Below are 23,771 nucleotides of genomic sequence, written 5' to 3'. Positions count from 1 at the left end.
ATATTATGCAGCTTATGCATGTGCAAGACTTTTTAAGACAAAGAGATGAAAACCTTAGTGAAAACTATCACTGAAATGTGAACATTAACACTGTAGATTTAAAAAAGAGTCTTAAAAGAACAGAGATCAACTCTGATATCATACAGTCAGAACAGTTTGGACACATGTAAAATGACTTAATTTATTACCAAACTTCTTAAATGAAAGGTTACATTTCTTAATGCTCACTGACTGTAACAGGAAACAGGTGTTACATGTTTAAGTGTGAGTTAAACAGCTCTTTGACTTCAGTCTGTTGTACTGAACCATCACAGTTGTGCAGAAATATTAAAGCGCTCCTCATTAACTTTTAATTTCTCGTGCATATTTTATTGTGATCAGACATGAAATATTGATTTCGACAGATCTGATGTTTTCATGGACAAGAAGGTGAAGAAATGTGTGTCATGGCCACAAGTCTGTCCAGGGATGAAGGACTGAGGTGAATATAGCGAGTGAGCACAGGGATACTGTCAACCAACAAAATTAAAGAAAAAAAAAAAACAATTTGAATTTAATAAATAATTATTTTTGTGTTATACACAGTTTAGTCTCAAATCCAACATTACAACTTCAAAATGCTGTCAACTTCATACTGCCCTGTCAAATGTCATAAATACAACGTTAGACCAATTGATAAAAGTAAGTTCAGTGGCCAGAACAATACTAAAATACAAAGGAGAAGGTCTTTGTTCAACCATTTCTCTGCGTTCATATATTCAGTTGCAGTTTTTTTAAACTCCTAAAATAAATCATAATCATTATCATTTTTATTTCTTTTAGATTTAAAGTCTTGAAATTGTAATGTACATTTTTACAGCCTTTGGTGTGATGAACGATTCATTGATGAACAATGAAAAAACCCTTAAAAATTAAGGGGCACAATGTAATGAATCATTCATCACACCAAAGGCTGAAAAAATGTATGTATACCCCAACAACATCCCAACAACAATCCTTTAATATAGGTACCAAAATACAACCAACACAAAGAAGATAATGATATACAAACATTCATTTGGTATGTGTTACATGGATATATACTCTACATGAATCTGTAGGTATGCCTCCGTGTCTACATACAGTGGGATGCAAAGGCCTCAGACTGTTCTTTGGGAAAATGGTCTTAGACTTCTGAACCCCAGTGTGTAGCATACAGATATATGCTAATATCAATTCACGTAGTTTGAAGATACAGTAGCCTATGTGATCAAATATATGTAAAATTCTGTCATATTCACTTTATTGATCTACGTATGTACATTGTGTCCATGTTGACCAGGTTAGCATCAATGCGACAGATCAGCACTGTGATCCATATCTCACCTGCAGGAACTGACAACCGTGTAATAGAATCATTTTGGATGTGAAAAATGAGCTCTACTCTATTATTTAATGAGGCCCCAGGGTGTTTTCTCTGCACAGTTTCCAGCTCTGCACACACAGGTAGCTGCTGTCCCTCTTTCCTTCATGGAGGCTGACTCTCTTACCTGCTGTATTTGTACTGTAAAGAAAAGCACATACTGCAGCTCCAAGGTCATCTCGGGGTATTTACTGCGTGCCTAATGAGCCTCGCTTACAGAAACCGAAGCCTTCATTAAATCTTTAGGGCGTCTGGCTCTCTCCTCTGTGTGTGTGTTTGTGTGTGTGCCTGTGTGTGTGTGTGTGGGTGGGTGAGAGAGTGAGTGGTCTCCAATAACAAGATGAGTGAGAGTGTTTTCAGGCACTTCAAGATAATCTAGTCTTTGGCTGTTAAGGAAAAAGAAAAGAGGAAGCTGACTGAGTCACATTAAAATGCTCTTTCACCTCTAATCTAAGCATCAGTTTGGGCCTGACACGAACCACAGCTGCACAACAACACCTCCATGTAGTGATAATAAAATATAAATGTCCCAGCTACTGGAGAATAACATCCTTCCTGCTTGATAAGCCACAGTGCATCGCCTTTGGTTTCCACAATTCACAGTCCCTATCAAAGAACACCTGTTGAGAGCGGGTCACATGCAGCAGTCGTCATAGTGACGGCACCGTCAGATACCTGAGTTGGGTGCTGGCGGGGATCCGAGGCAGAGGACAGCCAATTTCTTTTGGGGGGGTAGACTGGTCAAACGCTGCAGAGGACGCAGAGGACGGACGCTTGTTATTTCCATCATGCCTAGAAAAATTGATGCAGCTACAATGGATGAAGGTGAGATGAAGGTTAGACAAGTGGAGGAGTCATTTGTTGTGGACTGGGATTTGCTGTGTAGGTTGTAATGGTGTGATGCAGCAGGGTCATTTTATATGAGAGACACATTTTCCTACATGTGTCAAAGTAATTTGTGTTGAAAAATGTATGTTTTATCAACTGGCTGATGATTGATTTAAAACTACTCATAGGCTACTTACAGATTGAACGACTAAGTACAGTTTAATCCTTTAATTGATGACATTCATCCAGGACACAAGACGTGTGGAGTCAGGTCATGTGACATGGCTCCTTTCCACAGACAGGAGCGTAATGAAGCTCAACCTATCGTGCAGTCATTGTCATGGGTTCTGCTCTTGTTTCCACTGCTCTTTGCCTGTTGTTGGGCTGAGCTCCTCCAACTATGACTGGGCACAAATTTTAGTGATACATTTTATGACCTCCAACTAAAAAGATCAAAACATTAGTGATGATAAATGTGCCTTGTAACTTAATTTAGGCTTTCTGACCTGAATAACTTGAACAAGACTTAAGGTCTTGGGTCTTGGGTATTCACTGCGGGGTCATCCCTATGTATCCCTTTGTATGTGACCTTAGAAAAAGGTTCCTATGTTCCCCACTTTGTATATGTGACTGGGGAACATAGGATCCTTTATTAGAAAAAGGGTCCTATGTTCCCCACTTTTCCTGAAAAGGAACATGTCATTTTTGGCCCCATACCTGGAAATGGAGTTGTGACTTTGCCGATTTTTGACTATTTCTGAGTGAGAAGTTGAGTTGTGACTTTGAGTGATAAGTGTAATTGTCCCATTGGTTGAGTTTAGGCAATGAAGAAAGGAGTTGGTTAAGTTTAGTAAAAAAGACCAAGTAGAGGCTAGACAGGCCACATAGAGTCCAGATAGGACCATTTTTCAGAAAAAGGGTCCTTTCCCAGAATGTATTGCGACCGGGAAACATCCTTTTTGGAAAAAAACGGGGAACATAGGACCCGGGGAACATAGGTAGCTACGCTCTCAAAACCCACCAATAGTCCAATAGTCTCATAAGTCTCATAAACTTTAGCCTACCATGTTCACCATCTTAGGTTAGCGTGATTAGCATGCTAACATTTGCTCAGTAATGCTTTAAACAGAGCATAGCTGAGGCTGATGGGAAGTTTCATTAGTTTAATTTGTAGCTATCCAGAGAAATTGTAATTTTGTGAAACCACAAAACCACAAATGTTAAACAGACGGTGGCAACACTGGTGACAACAAATACAGAAAGTTAAGTGAGTAGTAAATGTCATTGTGGAGATTTTGATGTCATTCACTAACTCGTAAAATTGCCAATCAACAGATGTATAAGTGTTGGATGTGTTTATGGTCTGTTGAGTAGCCTATGACTGTTGTTTGTGTTCCTCCTCAGTTGGGATAGAGGTAGACGGGGATCTGTCAGACAGTGATGGTGAGTGGATAAAACTGAATTTCTTGACCCTGATCTTAAGTAGTCAGTAGTTTTGAGTGACCAAATACAAACGCCATGTGTGTTTCATTTCATGTCTTTGTAGATGGTGGTGCGAGGAGGAGACCGAACAAGAAGCAGGCAGCTGGAAGAGGAGGTGCAAGGGGACGAGGCCGGGGCAAAAAACCAGCCAGCGAGGACGAGGATGATGAAGATGAGGAGGAAGATGAAGCCCCCAAGGGACGCAGAGGTGCAAACAAGAAGAAGCCTGCGAAGAAACACGGCGGTGACGATGATGAGGATGATGAGAGCGAGGATGAAGCTCCCAAGAGGAAACGAGGAGGAGCCGCCAACAAGAAGAAAGGAGGGAAAGCTCAGGAAAGCGATGACGACAGCGACGATGGAAAAGGAAAGAAGGGGAAGAAGGGAGGAGGGAGGGGAGGAGGGAAGAAAGGAGGGAAGGATGAAGAGGACAGTAAGGGTAAGAAGGGGGACGCCAAAGGAAAGGGGAAAGACAAGGGGAAAGACAAGGGAAAAGACAAGGATGACGACAAGAAGAAGAAGAAGAAGAAAAAGGGCGACAGGTAGGAGGCAAAACTACCTGCCAGATTATTTTGACAGTTCTGTAATGTAATAAATCATGATTACATCACCATATTATCAGCCTTTCAAATGTATCGTGCTCGTCTCCTATGTGGGGGTCCATGGCAAAGGAGGCAATCTGTATATTACACTAATTTTCACATTATCACATTAAGAGAAACATCTCGCTGTTACACAAAGTGAATTACCAGCGTTGTGCTCTTTTTCTGCTCCAGTTCATCTGACTCCAACACAAACTCTGAGGAGGACGACTCCATGTCGGAGGGGGAGATGGCCCAGCTGATGGAGGAGGTGGAGGAGAAGAAGAAACTGATTGCTACTATCAGGAACAAGCCATGGAGGATGAAGAGAAGGCTCGTACACCTGAAGTAACTGTCTGCCTTGTCCTTATGTTGGGAATCTATGAGTCAATTAACATGTAAAAACACAAATTCAGCTCATTTGAATTTGTTTGTCTCATGTGACTGTGTCTCTTCTCAGGGAGGCTCAACAGTTTGTGGACAAGTTTGAAGGAGCCCTGGGCAAAGGAAAAGGCAGGAAGTGGTACGCCTACAAAGTGATGATGACAAAGGTTAGACCCAAAATGCAAACTTAGTCTCTTATTTTTGTAGCTTGTTGCTTGAGCGTATGTTTGTGTGTGTGTTTTTATTTTATTTTGGATCTTTTCTTTTTCAATCTCAGAAATGGATCAAGTTTCAAAGAGATTTTGAGAATTTCAGAACAGCTTGTATCCCCTGGGAGAGGAAGATCAAAGAGGTGGAGAGTAAGTCTTGTTTGAAGGAGCAGCTGTCTCTCAGATTAACAGTGACTCCTTGTGGACAGATGCTGAATTTAAAAACCTTTTCAATGTCCTCAGGTCACTTCGGGTCATCTGTGGCGTCTTACTTTATCTTCCTGCGCTGGATGTACGGCATGAACCTCGTCCTCTTTGGTTTCACGTTTGGACTGGTGGTTATCCCTGAGGTGAGGTGATGTAGTCCTGTTTCTGCTTCAAAGAAAACTGATCCATATTGCATTCATTATCAAAAAGAAGAAATGAAGAACTGTTTTTTGTTTTGTTTTTAATATTAAGATGTAAGTTCAAATAGATGCGATGAAAAATAAAGTGTGAATAGAGCAAATAAGTTAATCAAGTAAAATCTGGATCCTTGAGAAAAAGTTTAAAGAAGAAAGAAATTCAAATGATGACTTTGACTCAGCCTTATTTCTCCAGGCTTGTTGTTCCAGGCTGCTGATGGGGAAACTCAACTTTACATATCCATGTCTTAATTTTGCAGGTCCTGATGGGACTTCCCTATGGGTCCATTCCCAGGAAAACTGTCCCCAGAGCAGAGCAGTCTACCGCTCAGGACTACTCTGTCCTCATGGACTTCAACGTGAGTTTGACAAATGATGAAGATGGCCAGACACTACAATGCCATATAAACTGGATCATGAATTAAAGACATACATATTTAAGGGGATAGTTCAACATTTTGGCAAATTGGCCTATTGTCATAATCCATAATACCTTTAATTGTCGGTGCAAGCTATTTTTAGAAAGGCGGAGCAGAGCCGCGAGCTGCTCAGTGCTACGCTACGGAGGCTAATGGGATTTCTTGGTTTCTCTCATCAAACTCATCAAATACACAATCCAACAACTCCAAAACGCTCTCGTGGACAAGTTGTGACCTCTACATTCGATGATGAAAAGAAAGGAGTCCACACACTGGACTATAGCTCCTGACTGAATTTAATAGTCACACAACATGTAACGTTTCGGGCGTCTGCCCTTCATCAGACATGACCTGCACATTCACCACCCTATGAGATAATAACGGAACGTTAGGAGACAGAGTTGTTTTCGAGGTAAATTCATGCAAAACCGCTGATACACGTTTCCGTCGGGGGCAGTTTTTCGGCAAGCAGTCTCTGCATTGCCTCGAAAACAACTCTGTCTTGTAATGTTCCGTTATTATCTCATAGCGTGGTGAATGTGCAGGTCACAACTTGTCCACCAGAGCGTTTTGGAGTTGTTGGATTATGACTTTGATGAGGGAAACCAAGAAATCCCATGAGCCTTCGTAGTGTAGCTCTGAGCAGCTTGCGGCTCTGCTTTGCCGTTCTAAAAATAGCTTGCACCGACAATTAAAGGCAAACCTACTCCTAAAACTATATGGATTATGGCAATGGGCCAATTTGCCAAAATGTTGAACTATCCCTTTAAACAATACTATAGTACAAAAAAAGCTTTCTATATCTTGCATAATCATATTTCCATGTTTACAATGCAATCATAGGTTATGTAACACCATATGTGATAGTAAATTACTGTAGAAAAGTAGAAAAGACAATCGTTAACACATACTATGTGTTAACATAAAAACTTTTTAAAAAAAAAGTTTTTTAGGATCTGCACACAGTAGTTTTTAGCGTTTTGTTTGTTAACTTTGTTATGTCAGAAATAGGACTTTTCCATTTCTTTGTCTGTTTCCCTCCTGGTTATTTATCAATCGGTCAATTACAAGATTCAGAGAGAGAGAGAAAAAAAATCAAGTCTTAGCTGTGGCACTTAAGATCACTGGATTGTAGATAAATGTTCGGTGACATATTTAGCAGCTCATTATGTAATAAAAACCCCTGTGGTGCTTTATTTGACTACAGTGTTCTATGTTTTGAAAGCATCCTGGAAAACATGGCAGTTCTCCCAGACATTAGTAAAATAACCATCTCCTTTACTGACATTGTGTCTTTTGACAGGGATACTGCAAATACTCAGTTCTGTTTTATGGATATTACAACAACCAGAGGACCATCGGCTTGCTCAAGTTCAGGCTGCCTCTGTCCTACCTCATGGTGGGGATCGGCACCTTCGGCTACAGCCTGATGGTCGTGATCCGCACGTGAGTCTGAAGCAGCACAAAGCTCAGGAGCCTTTGTATGATTGGTTTTTAATAAGCATTTACTTCGGAACCTGCTCAACCAACCTGCTCCACCTGCCCTTGAGCAATGTCATTCTTAATGATAATGTAAGACTTACTTGTCATTAAGCACCAGATTTGAATTGGAAATTTTTGTCTTTAATTTGATTTAATTAAATGTAGTTTCTTAAATGTGAGAACACAGGACATAAACTTTGACTTAAACAAACACAGGGTGAATGTCATTAAAAGAAAATGACTGTGAATATGAAACATGAAGAGTTATTTCTACAACCTCCAGGTTTGTCTGCCCATACGTACATTGGTTTTATTTTCCAGAATGGCCAAGAACCAGGACGTTGGTGGTGGAGACGGAGAAGACGGAGAGTTCACCTTTGCCTGGAAGATGTTCACCAGCTGGGATTACCTCATCGGCAACTCAGAGACAGCTGACAACAAATATGCCTCCATTACCACCAGCTTTAAGGTAACCACAGCAACCATTTCACTGGGAACAAATGTACGTTCATGCCTGTGTTTTTGCAGGTCATCTGTGGTTTGAGGTTACTGGTAATGCAATCAGTGACTAAGACCAAGTTCCCCACTGACCATAAATCCTCTCTGTTCCCGTCCTGCCAAGAACAGGAGTCCATCGTGGACGAGCAGGAGAACCAGAAGGATGAGAACATCCACCTGCGCAGGTTCCTCAGAGTCCTGGCTAACGTCCTCATCATCTGCAGCCTCGGCGGCAGTGGATACCTCATCTACTTTGTGGTTAAGAGGTCTCAGGAGTTCGCCACCAGAGATGACCTCAGCTGGTACGAGAAGAACGAGGTAACAATGGTCATCATGTGTCTCCAGGGAAAAAGGTCCTAGTGATGATGATGTGATGCTGAACGTAGGCTACTGCTAATAATTATTATGTTGTTGCATTTTATTAAAGGCAGTTGCATTTGATGTTTTATTTCTGTTGTACAGCACCTTTAACTTGTTTTTGAAAGGCGCTATATAGATAAAGTTATTATTATTATTATAACTGTTACAGGGATTAGTAGCTGCTACCACTGCTACACCTTCTACCGTAACTGCTGCTGACAGCACTGTATGCTTTTATTAATTCTGATACAAGCAGGTTTATAGGACACTAAACCAAGGTTACAAATGAAATCCAAACACACAGAGCAGTAACTGTCACATTCCTGCGTGAATCAGTGATTTTCAACCTTGGGGTCAGGACCCCACGTGGGGTCGCCTGAAATTCAAATGGGGTCGCCTGAAATGTCTAGTAATTGATAAAAAAAATGACTGATAATTTTTTTAAACTAATTATTGTTCTTTTTTCCACACACAATCTCAGACAACTTTATCTATACTATCACTTTCTCGAATATAAATTGAGTTCAAATAAAATGCAGTATATAAAAATATCTGAGCTGGCGCATCTTGATTGACGGCCGCCAGAAATTAAATTTGTGATGTCAAAATGGGGTCACGAGCCAAAAAAAGTTGGGAACCACTAATCTAACGTCTAATCTGAGTAAAACAATTTGCATTATTTTCTCACAAAATTTCTCAGTAAAGGGAAATCAGGATGCAGCACATGAAAACATGAAAAATGAAAACCAAAAAATATAGTAGATAGAATAGAGTCTTTTGACTTGATGATGTCAGTGGTGATTTTGAGCTGTTTGGGTGCAGCTGGAGATCATCATGTCTCTGCTGGGTCTGGTGTGTCCTCCTCTGTTCGAGACCATCGCTGAGCTGGAGGACTACCACCCTCGTATCGCCCTCAAGTGGCAGCTGGGACGAATCTTCGCCCTCTTCTTGGGAAACCTCTACACGTTTCTGTTTGCCCTGTTCGATGAGGTCAACACTAAGGTATGGTTCCACCATGTGTGTGTGTGTGTGAATGCTGTTCTCATGGTTCCACATTAGTCACAGTTGACCTCAATCAAGATGAATTGACCAACCCCCCCTTATTCTTTTCATGTTGATTGGGTAGTCAGCCGTCAGTCAGTCAGTCAATATATCCATACGTTCGCCCTTGGGTGAAAAACCTGCTATCATATGTCATGTTATGTTGACCCTTGCTGACCTTTCCTCTCTCACCACTATTTTTAAAAAAAAAAAAAAAAAAAAAATCCCACTTCTGCACAAAAAACAAATCAAAGACTCACACTGTGATACAATTCACTGAGCTCTTTCACATGCCACAGAGGATTAACCATTTTTCGAGGTCCAATTAAATCCTATTTTTGCGGGTAATGTTATTATCACGCGCTGGTATGTGGCTGTGTCTGGACTAATCTTTTATGTGAATGTTTATCGGCTCAAACATCAAAAGCTGACGTGAAAAAAACAACAACAATCTTTGCTTTCTGGCTGTCAGCTGGAGGAGGAGCAGTCCATTATGAACGCCTCCATTTGGGCCATGAAGGAGTACTACGCCAACTACACACGTCTGATCAACGACACCCTGGTCACCCCACCCCCCATGAGCCCCGCTGATGTCATCAGAGGACCGTGCTGGGAAACCGCTGTTGGCATAGTAACGAAAATAAGAACTCTTTCATACATACGCCTGGAATACATTTGTATAAATGACGTGTTTTCTGTTAGACCTCACCAGATGACATCATCAGTGATGATCTGACAAAAAGTGATTTTTCAGGTCAAAGAATCACCCAATTTCATAGTGAATACAAAGTGTTAACACAGTGAAAAAGAGTTACACAAGAAAAACCCTTCTTTTATATCAGAAATTATTTAAACTAATTCATCACTCCACTCTTCTCCATCCCAGGAGTTTGTAAAGCTGACCGTGTCGGACATCCAGGTGACCTATCTGACCATCCTGATTGGTGACTTTGCCCGAGCCGTCATCGTGCGCTTCCTGAACTACTGCTGGTGCTGGGACCTGGAGGCCGGATTTGTAAGTTTCTGGTTCAAGGTTAAATTAAACTGTTTACACAGGATGTGTCTGAAAAGTACATAGCTCAGTGAGTGATGAGAAGCACGGGGGTTCAATTGTTCTCTGATGGAGCAATTTTAATTTGTATTATTTTGTGTAGTTGTGCATTTGGATGTCTGCTGTTACATTTTAAATTGAGTAAATATGTATGGCAGAGATCCCTGAAGCCTGTTCTGGCTTTTTGCACCTTTGCATTTCATTGTTCACTGTTGATTTTATATAGCTCAGCTTGTGTATTTTACATGTGTATAGACAAACAGTATTTAAATCTAATTCTAGTGCAATGGAGGTTCAGTGTCTTTTCTGTGCAGAAAATCCCATAACACATTGATTTCACATCCAATAGGACCCTATTTACAGTCCCTGTTCCACGTTCTGATCAGACAAAATGAAGCATACAGTATATAATGTTTGTGGGGCTGTTATTGGCACAACAAAATGAGACAAAGTACAAATAGATTTCCAAGCACCACTTTCAAGTTCACTGTGACTGTATCAGTAAACCTTTTTTTCTTTATCTTCTCTGTTAGCCGTCATATGGGGAATTCGACATCAGTGGCAATGTTCTTGGATTAGTCTTCAATCAAGGGATGATCTGGTACCAACTTGATTTGTATACACTGGCATGCTCACACTCAGTCATGTGTGGGGTCAGTAGTGTGTAATTTTTAATTTTTTTTAATTATTTAATTTAATTTTATTATTATTATTTTTTTGGGACGACCAACCTTTATTGTACGATCATGCATTCTGTGCCATTACACTCGACAAAGTCCAACCGGCCTGTTCTGTTCGTTTGTTCACAGATATCTATGTGAACAAACGAACACAACACACAAACTGATGTGATGTGTGTATTGTTTTTTTTAAAATATGACTTATGATGTATTATCAAGTGTTTGGTTCAACCTGCTCTTGTTTAAGGAAAGAAAATCACAATAATTGAAATATAAAATCGCTTGGTAAAATCGGATCGCAATACTTCTTTAATCAGAATCGCAATTTAAATCGAATCGGGCCCAAAAATCGTTAGAGAATCGAATCGGCACAAAAGCATATCGGCCCAGCCCTAATGTTTATGTGCATGTGTGTGAGAGTTTGAATACATGGGTGTGTTTTGAATGTATCCAATATCCCTGAATAGATGGTATAATGTACAGCCAGTGTTTGGGTTCAGGTTGCCACTGGATCTGCTCTGTATTCATCATCTGTGTGCAGTAGTAGGTTACATCACATTGTGCTGTGTCACATGCATCGCCCCGTGTGTGTTATTACATGATACATTAAAGGCAGAAAAAACATGTCAGAAACTACATTAAAATGTTATCAATTAAAAGAAAAGCTTCAATGTTTAATGACCTTGTGATGTCATGTTTTCAGGATGGGTGCGTTTTATGCTCCCGGGCTGGTCGGCATCAACGTGCTCCGCCTCCTCAGCTCCATGTATTATCAGTGTTGGGCCGTCATGGCCACCAACGTCCCCCATGAGAGAGTCTTCAAGGCCTCCAAGTCCAACAACTTCTACATGGGCCTGCTGCTCCTCATCCTCTTCCTCAGCCTGTTACCTGTTGTCTACACCATCATGACCCTGCCACCCTCGTTTGACTGTGGACCCTTCAGGTAACAACAATTCACTAACAATATACAATATGAAATATGATGAACATACGTATTGACCATGTTGATGTCTGCAGTGGAAAGGTCAAGATGTTTGATGTGATCATGGAGACGATTGACCTGGACCTGCCAGCCTTCCTGGGGACTCTCTTCAGCTATGCAGCCAACCCAGGCCTCATCATACCAGCTGTGCTGCTCATGGTGTGAGTGTAGAAGAGACACGCATGCATACACACACACACACACACACACACACACACACGCTAATATTAATTATTGATCCCACTTTGTGCTAAGAGGTTCCATTAACTGATGTATGGAGGTATTATTGTTACTTTAGTATTTGCAAATGTATATTTCAATCTCTGTGTGCATAATCAGATCTGTTGATGTGAAAAACAATCTGTAAATGTGTACTGACCAAGTTTTTTATAGTTTTAAAATTTTCACTACCGGTAGTTTTTTTTTTTTTTTCATTTTTGAGTTTGCTTTTTAAATTTCACTTTCGTTTTAGTTAGTTCAACAAGTGATTGAGCAGTTTTAGTTTAGTTTTTATTTTTTGAGGAATTTTTATTTAGTTTTATTTATTCTTAGTTTCAGTTTTTCAGGTATTAGGAGAAAACCTCTGTTAGACCTCTGAAGATGAACTTCCAAATTTGTGGGATTTTTCCCCTTTGCATCCCATAAATGTTCCCATCAGTCCTCATCCCGTTACATTCACTCTTATCAACCTGTGGGTTGTACTCGAAGTCGTCCCATATTGGGCCGTGGCGTTTTCTTCCTGCAGCTTTAGCCATCTCTTAGAAAACTAAAACTAAGCTGATGTTATCTGACATTCAGTTTAGTTTTTTTTTTTTTTTAAGTATATTTTTTGCCTTTATTTGATAGTGATGACAGTAGAGATAGACAGGAAATGGGGAGGCAGAGAGAGGGGGAATGACACGCAGGAAAGGTCTGCCCGACGCGGGATTCGAACCGGGGACGCCTGCGGCGAGGACTGTAGCCTCTACATGGGGCGGCAGTTTAGTTTAAGTTAGTTTTGCATTGTTCATTGTAGTTTTTATTTAGCTAGTTCTCGTTTTTGGAATTTTTTTATTTTTTTATTTCAGTTTACTAAATTATTTGACATTTGTGTTTGTGTAAATGAATCTGCAAATGTGTATTCAGAATCTGGATGTGATTACGCACACACAGATTCAGATACGCATTTGCAAATAATAATGTAGCAATAATACCTCCATATTGGTGCACATTTAACATTCATACATACACATCTTTGGACAGCAGAGACACAATGAATGTACACACTAATGAGCTGATAATGTTGTGTCTGTTGTTGTATCTAAAAAAGCTGCAAACTGTCCTATGTTACCACTAAACACAGGACACCCTGTCCTCTCTCCTGCAGACTTGCCATCTACTATCTGAACTCAGTGTCTGAGGCCTACAAGAACTCCAACATGGAGCTGAAGAAGAAGATGCAGATGGTAAATAGAGGATGGAAATAAATGTGGAGCGCACAGTGGGATGTGTGCACACAGGGTGTTATCACAGACGTACAGACAGCTGAATCATTTGTTGGTATAATGTCAGTCTGTTTGTAATGAGTCTTCCTCCTTTCATCTCATCATCTCATGTCACCATCTGTTGTCATGTGCAGATCCACGCTATTTCTTCCTTTTTTGGGTCAAATATCTCACTGATGATGCTGTTAACAGGAGAAATTACTGAGATTCTATATTTTAATTTCTCTAAACAAGTCAAAAGGAACTAACAATGCATCTGTCTTACTGACTATTTACTCCCATACATAGGAAGAAATTGTGGAGTTTTTTTAAAGAAATGAAATATAAACATTCCCTGTTTTCAAAGAGATTTGTTAACAACAACAAAAATATTGAATTTCCTCTTGACACATCGTCAATATAATTAACATCACTTTGAACATATCTGCTTTGTATCTTCTCTTTATCTTCTCTCTCTTTCCTTGATCGTGCTCCTTCTCGCTCTTTTATCTGTCTGCCTCATCTATCATCTCTTTCCTTCTGTATCTGTCTACCATGTTGTCTCTCTCTCTCTGTCCAGGCTCGAGATGAAGAGAAGAATCGGAGGAACAACACTGACAGCACCAACCAGGTTATGAAAGACTTGGAGGACCTGCTGCCGAACCGCTCCCTGGCCCCCCCACCAGAACCTGGTCAGTACACAGACACATTGAACCTCTGCATGTATACATGCTATTCTTTCTGTTTATGGAGGACCAATGTGCCATTCTTGACTTTGTGTCGAATGCAAAAAGGGTGTTTGAAGTTGCATCCGATGAAGTGTTGAGGTTAAGAAACACTTGAAAGTTTAGAGAAACAACCAATCTATGATTTTCTTCATGTAAACAGAAAAAAATGCAGAGCCAGAACCAAAGCCAACTAAGACGAGACCCGGTAGAGGCGTTAACCTGGAGAAAGATGTAGCTCTTGCCTCACCTAACCCCAATGCCCAGCGGCCAGTCAACAGACCACCAGGCCCGAGAGGAGCAGGTCCAGGACCAGGGCCAGGCCGAGGCCGAGGCCGTGGAAGAGGGGGCCCTCCAAGATAACAGTGTGAGAGCATTGCTTCCCTGAAGGCTGTCTTCCTCCTCCCCCAGGAGATATCTGTTCAGCTCAAAGCCCAAACACATTCATCAGCGTTGAGAGAGTGGTGTTTCGCAAGAGCCCTCATTTCCTTTCATGCTTCTTTACTGACATCAACAGTTTGAAATGTGTCAGAAGTCATTTTTGAAAAGTTTTGAAAGCATCTAAACTGGAAACTGGAACTGCAAAAACCTCAGTTTTGTCTTGAGCAACATATAATTCATGATGAAGGACTGTTCATCAGTATTCTCTGCCCTGAGGGTCTCATGGGAGTGGACCATGGTGGGTCCTGTCGGTTCCCTATAGTTCTTATGTAATGGCACCTTATAATACTGGTTTTCTGACACAGGATAGGGATGACTCAGAGACAGAGTCACCTTTATCAAGGCCCAGCAGCACAGTACTACAGACCACAGACATGTGTTACAGTACAAATGACAGTGCAACACATAAATGAAAGAACAGTAATGGTTACTATGGTTTATGATTACCATTATAGATACATGACGTATGCACAGAAACATGGATGACGTCCGTTATTTTTCTACATGAGTACGACACATTTTTAGTTATATGTGCAGTCGCCACAGACACGAACTGACAACAAGTTAATATTATGAAGACACCCCAAACATAGTTCAGGCCAACAGACTTTTGTTAGCATTTGGAGTCTCTAGTAGAAATAGTGCACACATACAGGGGGACTACATAGTCTGCATGTAGTCCCCCCTGTGGCACACTGTGATAGATTTCCCAAATCGAGTTCAAACACCAGCCCAGTTACTAGACTTGATTGGAATACCTTTGCTGAATCACCAACATGTTTGACTGGCAGTACTGGTAGTTTCAGTGATGCTAAAACACCCAGAAATAGACACATTTTTCTCATTGAACTTTAAACTCGGCGACGCTGAGGGTGGAGATGGTTTCTGTTTTTTGTGACATCACAAACACTGCCGGCTCATTTTAACGTTCATTTTCTGAATACAGGCTGTGTGCATTTCTCTGTTGACTGAGCACTTTAATTCTTTCACAGTGTTTATGTAGCACCCTGACCAGCTTTATAATCAGAAAAAGAAGAGTTCCCACAATTTATTGTATTGCAACGTTCCGAAACGTTCGGTGCTAGACCGAATTTGCATTTTCTTTTTCAAGCAATGCTTGAAAAAGGTCTAGCACCGAAACGTTGCAATACAATAAATTCTGCAAGTTGGCCATGTGTGCGGGAACTCTTCTTTTTCTAATTTGGACTTAATTGTCACCCTCCGACGCACCTGCCTAAGAAATAGATGTGCGAAGATTTTTGTTTCTTCCAGCTTTATTATCAATAATGAAAATCTCACTTTCTACAACATGGGACCTTTAATTGTGTTGGTTCGTCATTTTTTCATGCTGTTACATTGATTGATTGATTCCGAATGTGGCTTCACTCTCTCATCCATCTATCACTCTTTACCACTACCACACTTTCTTCATGTACTTTGTGTAAACATGGTGTGGTCACATCTGAGGTCTCAGTTTTTGTTTTGTTTTGTTTTACTTTGTCTTTGTAATCCATGCTAAAATCCTGACTTTGCAATAAAGTTTTAAATCTTTTAATAATATCTTTGTAGCGGACTGGTTTACGTTGTTATCCTACATCATTTTTTATCACTTTTCTTTTCTTTTCTTTTAACCTGTTGCCCACAAAGCAACTTGATCACCAAGTATATTGGATTCAGAAGCTAATACATAGTAGCAGCTGGTGTAGCTTGATAAAAGTGTGCAGTTCCCTCATGGTGCCACAAAGGGCTTCATAAACTTTTCTTTAATGAATGATAATGAAATTAAACTCCTTAAGACCTTTAAACAGGCTTTGTGTAAAATCTGCCAAGTTCCCTCTTCACAGCCCAAAAGAAAAATGTGGAACAACAGGTTTAGTCATGCAACCGTACAAAAACAATAACACGTTGTCTCAGCTCAATGTTTCGGTGAGTTTACTTCACCACCTCCTTCAGACCTGTATCTGTGTAGCCGCTGGTTGCTGCACGTCTGCGTGAATAATAACATTTACAACACAAGTCTGAACGGAAGAGTCACCCAACCAGACGGGTGTCCAACCCTCAGACTGTCACCCTGCAGGAATGCTGTGCTCAGAGGTGTCACACCATTGGCTGATCCTCTGCACGCATAGCCAACCTGCCTGAAAAGCATCTGCACAGAGTTGGGTGGAGACACTGCAGTGTGAACTTAACACTGTGACTAACCTCCAGAGATCCACAGACCGCACAGGTGAGTTTTACTTTTTAAAAAAAAAGATATTATAAAGTCCACTTTACATCACCCTAACTTATTATTTTTCTTTTTCCCCTCTGCAGTCTTTGTTTCTTAAAAAAAGAAGAAAAAAAAAGAAATTCCAGACAAGGAAAAAATGTCCATCTTTAAGAAATTTTTCAAGAATATCATCGACAAAAAAGACTCTGACGATGATGACACTGTTACTGTGAGTATCAGCTCGCCTTTAAGAACCAGTCATCGGATTTTATTTGAATAAAAGTGACATGAAAATTTCTACTGTTTTGAATTGCTGATGGTTTGCATCAGCCAGACTTGTGAGATGTCTGTCCCTCTGGTTGTTTCTTTTAGGTGAAGGGAAAGCCAAAGCCTAAGTATTATGGAACAGTCTCCCCGTACCCCAACTTCAATGCCAGCAGTGATGCTTCAGTTCTTCAGAGTGCCATTGAAAGCAAAGGTGTGTGCACCCACTCGTGTTACCTGAAAGACGATGACCTCATGTTCGTACGGTTAGGATGCTGTGAAATGTTTCTCACTCTCAAGTATAGTGCAACTTGTCCTTCACAGGAGTGGATGAGGATGTGATTGTTTCAGTCCTGGTGAGGAGGAACAATGAGCAGAGGCAGAAGATCAAAGCGGTTTATGAAGCATCCAGTGGGGAGGTGAGTTGTTTATGTCATATCAAGTGAGATCAAGCAACAGGTAACAAACATGAATGCAACATAAACAAAACTTAAGTTAACGTCTTTAAAATGTTGAAACATTTCATGTCAGCCATCAGTCTGACCTCCCTATATATGTAAAGTGTTTGGAGCATTTTGGGGGTTGCAAGAGTGTCATCCAGTGTCCATATAAAAGAAAAGAAAGACATACAAATGAATTCATAAGGCTGTTGTAGACAATGTCCCAGTGGTCTTTTGTCAAAGTCTTTTAGCAGGCACGCTGCCAGTTCCATATTCAGGAGATCTAAAAGTTCACCAACCCATGACTCTCTGGTGAAACAACCCAGTTTGCGAAACTTTCCAAAGAATGAGTCTTTTAATTGTAAGACAGCCCAGCTATTCTATTGTCCTTCACATGTATCTGTTGAACACACTCAGCTACAACTTTGGGTAACAACCAGTATGACCAGCATCACGGTGGCTAACTGAACAGCTATTGGTGTTCAACAGAGGTGCTAATGCTGACTCAAGTGAAGATCTGTGGTTTGGAGCTGAAGTGTGAAGACAGGAAGTGCAATAATTCAAAAGCCATTAATGATTTCCCCTGTGCAGAAGCTCTGTCCCTGAACTTTCAGCAGGGCCTTGGCCAGATATTGATCTCACTCACTGTAAATCAAAAGGTGATTGGTTAATTTAATTCACTGCCACTTTAAACAAACACATGCAGCTGTGGGGGGTTCAGGCCTTGGTTTTTAGGAAAGTAAACCTTTCCTTTAATAAAATATGAGGAATGCATTTGAATAGAAGACAGTAATCATTTAAAGAGATGCTGACATGTTTATTCATCGCTGAAGGCCTTGAAGGCTCTGATGGCTCCACTGCTGTGAAACTGACATTGATTAGCAGTTTGTTGCCTCTATGACTCGTCACATCCTGATGTAGACAAGTAAACGCATCATACCTCAAAAGAAATGTTGTTTTTATAAAGTGGAGGTCACCACCACATGATGGCTTTAACTTTCTGCAACAGTTTGTCAGTTCTGAAATACCATAAATATGACGAGCAGTGGCGTCCTTGTGTGTTCATGTGGCTGCTCCCTGTGTGTTGCAGAGGCTGGATGAAGCTCTGAAGGACGTTCTCCGCTCAGACCTAGAGGACGTCTCTATGGCTCTGCTCAAGACGCCAGCTCACTTTGATGCCTCCGAGCTGAGGAGAGCCACGAAGGTAAATATCAGAGGTTTATTTGTGTAACTCTCTCTGTTGTTCTACCAGCGGTGAATTCCTCCTGGATCTGTCCTCTGCATGGTTTTGTGTGTGTAGATCAGTAAAAACACAGAAAGAAGATGTGAATGCTTGTTGTATCTGGCAAACTGGATGCTTGGTGCCGTGCTGCTGTTTTTTCTGTACACATCATTTCTCTGACTAATATTTTCAAAGCCTGTATAACACTGGGGGTTGTATAAAGACAATTTTACCCTTGAATTGCTGTTGCACTTGAATCACTCACTCCTGACATTCACTCTTTTGTAACAGGGTTTTGGCACAGATGAGAATGTCCTGGTGGAGATTCTGGCAACCAGATCAAACCAAGAGATCAGAGAGATTAAGAGGGTCTTCAAAGAAGGTTTGCCTTGCTTCACTTCCATTGCTTTACTATGAGTAGGTGTACATCAGTTCTAATCACCTGAGAGCTCTATGTAACATCTTAGTGTAACTGAGACTCTGACAGTGTCTATAGTTGTGCAGTGTAGCAGTGAATTCTTTGACAGTGCTGAACTGTAATCATTGAGGACCGCTAAGCAGAAGCTTTAACCAGTTACACCTGGTTCCATTACATTATCGCAGTGTGCCATCTTTGTGTTGAAATATTCTTGATCCATCAGAATATGGAAAGGACCTGGAGCAGGTTCTTGAGGATGAGACCAGAGGCGACTTCACCACAGCTCTTCTGTCCATGTTGAAGGCAAACAAAGACGAGACTACTGAAGTGGACCTGGATCTGGCCCGAAAGGACGCAGAGGTAAAGTCAGGAAAATCACTTTTTTTGTTGTCAACAATATCTCTTGAAAATACAAAAAAACCCCTCTCTTTTCTCTATCCTAGCTGTCTGCTCTTTCACAAGCTCACTGGTTATTACTCGCAGATATTTGTCTCAACTTTTAGAGGGGCTCTGTAGATTTCTACAGCGCTGCGGTTTTTAAAGGTCCCATAATGTCTAAAAGTATATGTCCATTTAAACAAAACACAACTCCACCCACACCAGCACATCTTTCCTAGAACGAGGGAATAAATTAGCTCCATAAAATGCTTCTTTTTTTTAAGTATGTTTTTTGGCTTTTCATGCCTTTATCAAATAGTTCAGTTGAGAGAGACAAGAAATGGGGAGGCAAAGAGAGGTGTGTGAATGGGGTAGCTTTCAACCACTGTGTCTAGTGCTGTATGAATGTGTGTGAAAGGGTGAATGCGACATACAGTGTAAAGCACTGTGAGTGGTCCTAGAGACTAGAAAAGCGCATTCACTCAGTCAGCCATGCCCCAACTTTATGAATGAAATAATACAAAACTGACTGAAACAAATTGTCATTGCACAGACAAGTAGCCAAACCTTATTGAATGGTTGCAACATTTAGTCCATTTGAACATTTGTTCCACTTGCCATGTTTCACTAAAAGAAAACAGTTATCAGAAGAGAGGACACTTCACACAGCGTACACACCCTCTTAACCCTTCACAGGTTAACAGTGTTTTTATTTTCTGTTTGTAGATTCTGTTTGAGGCAGGTGAAAACACTTCAGGAATCGACATCACCGCTTTCATCAACATCCTGACCACACGAAATGCGAAGCAGCTCTCTAAGAGTGAGTGTGTGTGAGACGTGTGGAATCTGTGAATGCTCTGAATGTTAGATTTAAAGTCATAGGCTAAATGAAGACAATACACAGAAACACACATGTGGGCAAACAGGTGGAACCACACTCCTCCAGCCAACAGGTGGGACACACCCAGTAGTATAGGAGCAGTACAGTGCTGAGAGAGGGAAGAGGACGAGTTGGCAAACACAGGATACTACACACAGGTAGCAGCTTCAGAGGGAGACACATAGATCTGATCCTGTCTAATGCCTGCTACAAAACTTTTGCCTGTACTTGTTTATTACTTCTCCTTGCCTTGAGATAACTTATATAAACAACACTGACTTGACTTGGCCTGACAAGAAGGGAACAAAGGAAATGACCTATGTAGATCAAGGTTAGAGAATAGTGCAGGTGGATAGAGCTCATGTGGGTGCAGGGCTGATGGGAACAGGTGTGAGGATGGGTGGAGCACTTATGTGGAAAACAAGGGGGAAAAGTCCAGAGAACGTGTGGTGGGTGGATGGAGTGTAGCAGAAGGTGCTGGGCCAAATGAACAGGGTCGAGGCAGCACAGGTGACAGCAGGGGTGGAAACAAGAAAGACCAGAGATTAATTATGTCACATACTTTGACATGACAAGATGAATACAGCAAAAATAACTTTAAACCACAGACAAAACATTAGTTTGGATTTCTAGCACAAAGCCTGCTTAAGAAAAATGTCTAAAAACCAGTGGTTCCCCTGTTGTCTGTTTGGAGATGCTGTGTGGTAACTGCTAAATTGTAGTTTCTCGTGTTTTGTGGTTCAGCTTGACTTATGAATTCTGCATGTTTACGTCCAAACATCATTTCAAAGCAGCCAAAGACTGTTTTTTTCTTTTAAATTCCAAAGATGCTCAGCGGTGTATGCAACAATCTCATGCCTTGACGATAATAACACTTTGCAGAGACGCCTGGTTTCTGTCTGACAATGACAACAGCCCATTTACCCATAAATCCATGTTGTTTGTGTGTTTACCGGCTAGCATTCCAGCAGTACGCCTGCGTCAGTGACATCACTCTACCCAAAGCCCTGGACATGGAGCTGAGTGGAGACATTGAAGACTGTCTCATTGACATTGGTAAGGCTGAGGTCATCCCTCCACCTGAACACAACACTGTCTGCCAAAGTTAGCGATGCTTCTGTAGTGGCATGGTGATGTCACATAACTTTATACATCAATTAGGATTTAGCGATATAACTTAAATTTCCTAACTTTAATTTTGATGGTTGCACCTTTAATGAATATTTACTTAGGGACGCACGATATGTTTTTTTTCACCATTACTGATATCCCATAACTTCCTGCTTCTCATAATAACCAATGCAGATTCCAATAACCGATAACATTTTTAATAGTTTATGCACACCTGAGGTTAAGAAAGACTAAGATGTAGTGAGTAAAGATGAATTTGACATGAGAACTCTGAATCTGACTAATATAATAAAATTAATACAACTAACATCAAAACAAGAACAGTTGACTCACAATATTTATTATTGTTTCAAATCAACTTAGGGTGCAAATGGACTGAAATGAGCCAAATCAAGGCAACGTTAATAATGTAATTAACTGACTTATCTATGTATTTTGGCTGATAATTATCGGCCAATATTTGGCTGATAATTATTGGTACTGATAGTTATTGTGCATCGGCATCCCTATATTTAATAGTATAGAGAAATACTGTCAGAGACTCTAAAAGCCGTATTTTGTCAGGGATAGCGCTACTCTGCTGATGTTGAGGATCTGTTGCAATGGTCACCCACACTACAGCCAACTGAAGAGGAAGAGTGGGACATATGAGCAAGATCAAACTGTCAAGGTTTATTCTGTGGTTGAAGAGGAATGAAAGATCATCAGATCAAAAGGATTCATCCTCTAGGGAGCATGAATGAGCTCAGTGAATTTCATGGTGATATGATTCATATTTCCTGTGGGTGATAAATTTGGCGCCAACATGACTGTACAGGAAAGATCAGAGGGTCACCAAACTCAAGACTTCAACATCCACTCTCAGATTTATGGAAATCTAGCCAGTCGTTGTCAAGGTGTTTCACATTCATCTTCTAATGGATGGGGTGGATCAACTGATGGATGCAACCTCTACTAACAGGAAAGAAAAAGATTTTAAGAGTTGAACTTTCTAAACCCTTTAATTATAATGGTTTTAATGCAGTGTCTAGTGGGAAACAGTGTAGGGGGAGTGCATTAAGGGACTGCAAAATATCTTAAAGCCACCTTGAAAAAAAAGAGTGAAAGGAGGGAAGTGTATGAATCATGGGGACAGAGACAATCTAAAATGTGTGGTGTGTGGAAACTCTACCAGACAAACTGTACCAGACAGAGATTTGAATGAAGAAGCAGTGTGAAGTGTACATCTGGACACTGCATGACGTGTGTCTGTGTCTCTTTGATGTGTAGTGAAATGTGCCTGGAACACACCAGCTTTCTTTGCTGAGAAGCTCCATCTGGCCATGAAGGTGTGTATGAATATCTCTCTGCTTCAGTCTCCCACCATATGTCAGAGTGTGTGTGTGTGTGTGTGTATGTATGTGTGTGCACACACCTACTTGTAAATGCCACAGAGAGAGGATAAAAGGGTTTATTCCTAACAGATGAGGGCATTTTGTACAGTCCTGACTTTCTGACACAGCTTCAGATAACACTTTGAGGGTTAAGTCTTGGTTTTAGGGCTTGAGTAAGAATAAAGTTTAGATTAGGATTAAGGTTAGGCATCCAATTGTGATGGTTGGGATTAGCATAGCTATGGGGGAAAGTATCTTGTCAAAAAATGTGTGACAGATTTTTTATTTACATAATGTTAAGTAATTCAAACTGTTTCTGGGTGATTTTGAATGGGAACACTTAACTAAACCAGACATGCTCTGCGCTCTCAGGGCCATGGCACATGTGAGGACACGCTGACCAGGGTGCTGGTGAGCCGCTCCGAGGTCGACCTGAAGAAGATTGTGGAGGAATACAGGGCCATGTATGACTTCACTCTACAGGAACACATTCTGGTAAGCAGCAGCGACGATTAAATATCACGTAGGCTATCATCAACAATGTGTTCCTGCTGATCACATATTTGTCTCTGTTTCACAGAAAGACACTAAGGAGCATTATCAGGCGGTCCTGCTAGGCCTGTGTGGGCCCCACTGAGTCTCTCTCTGCCACTGTCCTGGAAATCAACACTGTCTTGTTGTTAATACAAATGAAATCTGTCATTTGGTGTAACCCAAACAAACTGTTTATTTGAGTTGATGCTCCAATAAAGGTCTTAAAAAAGGCCTTCTGAAGATTTTTTTTGTCTTCTGAAGATGAAGAAGATGCAAATTACAGGGAGTATGATTCATTTTCTGCAGGCTTCAAAGTCAGATGCACATGTTTTTTTGTTTCATATGATTCTGTGTATGGTTCAGTGATGGCTTTTCAGCAGTTGACTGACAAAGCACATCATACCACACCAATAAAGACAAGTTGTTTTGAATTCTTGTGAAGAGTTTGATATTATTTTGATATTTTATTTAATTTTTCTCTTTTTGCCTT

General features: G+C 40.8%; 2 protein-coding genes across 2 annotated transcripts; both read left to right on the top strand.

Moving 5' to 3' along the window:
- The first annotated feature begins 2,217 nt into the window (after positions 1-2,217).
- Positions 2,218-14,379, top strand: tmc2a (transmembrane channel-like 2a). Its single transcript, XM_085794334.1, has 20 exons — positions 2,218-2,227; positions 3,635-3,673; positions 3,777-4,254; positions 4,489-4,641; positions 4,754-4,844; positions 4,955-5,036; positions 5,130-5,236; positions 5,551-5,649; positions 7,013-7,155; positions 7,513-7,660; positions 7,819-8,007; positions 8,872-9,051; positions 9,563-9,721; positions 9,977-10,105; positions 10,675-10,742; positions 11,525-11,764; positions 11,839-11,964; positions 13,170-13,248; positions 13,847-13,962; positions 14,259-14,379. Exons 1-20 carry the CDS (start codon positions 2,218-2,220, stop codon positions 14,377-14,379), a joined length of 2,757 nt encoding a protein of 918 aa, XP_085650460.1.
- A 2,274-nt stretch (positions 14,380-16,653) lies between these two features.
- LOC146977612 (annexin A1-like) lies at positions 16,654-23,505 on the top strand. Its single transcript, XM_085792447.1, has 11 exons — positions 16,654-16,870; positions 17,014-17,119; positions 17,230-17,324; positions 18,436-18,549; positions 18,859-18,949; positions 19,209-19,345; positions 20,090-20,183; positions 21,204-21,299; positions 22,644-22,702; positions 23,120-23,242; positions 23,328-23,505. The coding sequence occupies exons 1-11, from the start codon at positions 16,799-16,801 to the stop codon at positions 23,382-23,384; spliced, it is 1,044 nt and encodes a 347-aa protein (XP_085648573.1). The 5' UTR covers positions 16,654-16,798; the 3' UTR covers positions 23,385-23,505.
- Positions 23,506-23,771: the final 266 nt, after the last annotated feature.

Source organism: Trachurus japonicus, chromosome 12, assembly GCF_045865225.1.
Source record: "Trachurus japonicus isolate A0001 chromosome 12, Traja_1.0".
Lineage (NCBI taxonomy): Eukaryota > Metazoa > Chordata > Actinopteri > Carangiformes > Carangidae > Trachurus > Trachurus japonicus.
This window is presented reverse-complemented; position numbering and strand designations above follow the sequence as displayed.

What these genes read in the sequence shown, in the direction of transcription:
- tmc2a (XM_085794334.1), top strand. An exon ending in CTGATGGTCGTGATCCGCAC is followed by an intron (nt 7,156 to 7,512) that starts GTGAGTCTGAAG and finishes TTTATTTTCCAG; the next exon opens with AATGGCCAAGAACCAGGACG. An exon ending in TCGATGAGGTCAACACTAAG is followed by an intron (nt 9,052 to 9,562) that starts GTATGGTTCCAC and finishes TCTGGCTGTCAG; the next exon opens with CTGGAGGAGGAGCAGTCCAT.
- LOC146977612 (XM_085792447.1), top strand. Translation starts at nt 16,799, where the DNA reads ATGTCCATCTTTAAGAAATTTTTCAAGAATATCATCGACAAAAAAGAC. An exon ending in GAGTGCCATTGAAAGCAAAG is followed by an intron (nt 17,120 to 17,229) that starts GTGTGTGCACCC and finishes TGTCCTTCACAG; the next exon opens with GAGTGGATGAGGATGTGATT. An exon ending in TGCGAAGCAGCTCTCTAAGA is followed by an intron (nt 20,184 to 21,203) that starts GTGAGTGTGTGT and finishes TTTACCGGCTAG; the next exon opens with CATTCCAGCAGTACGCCTGC.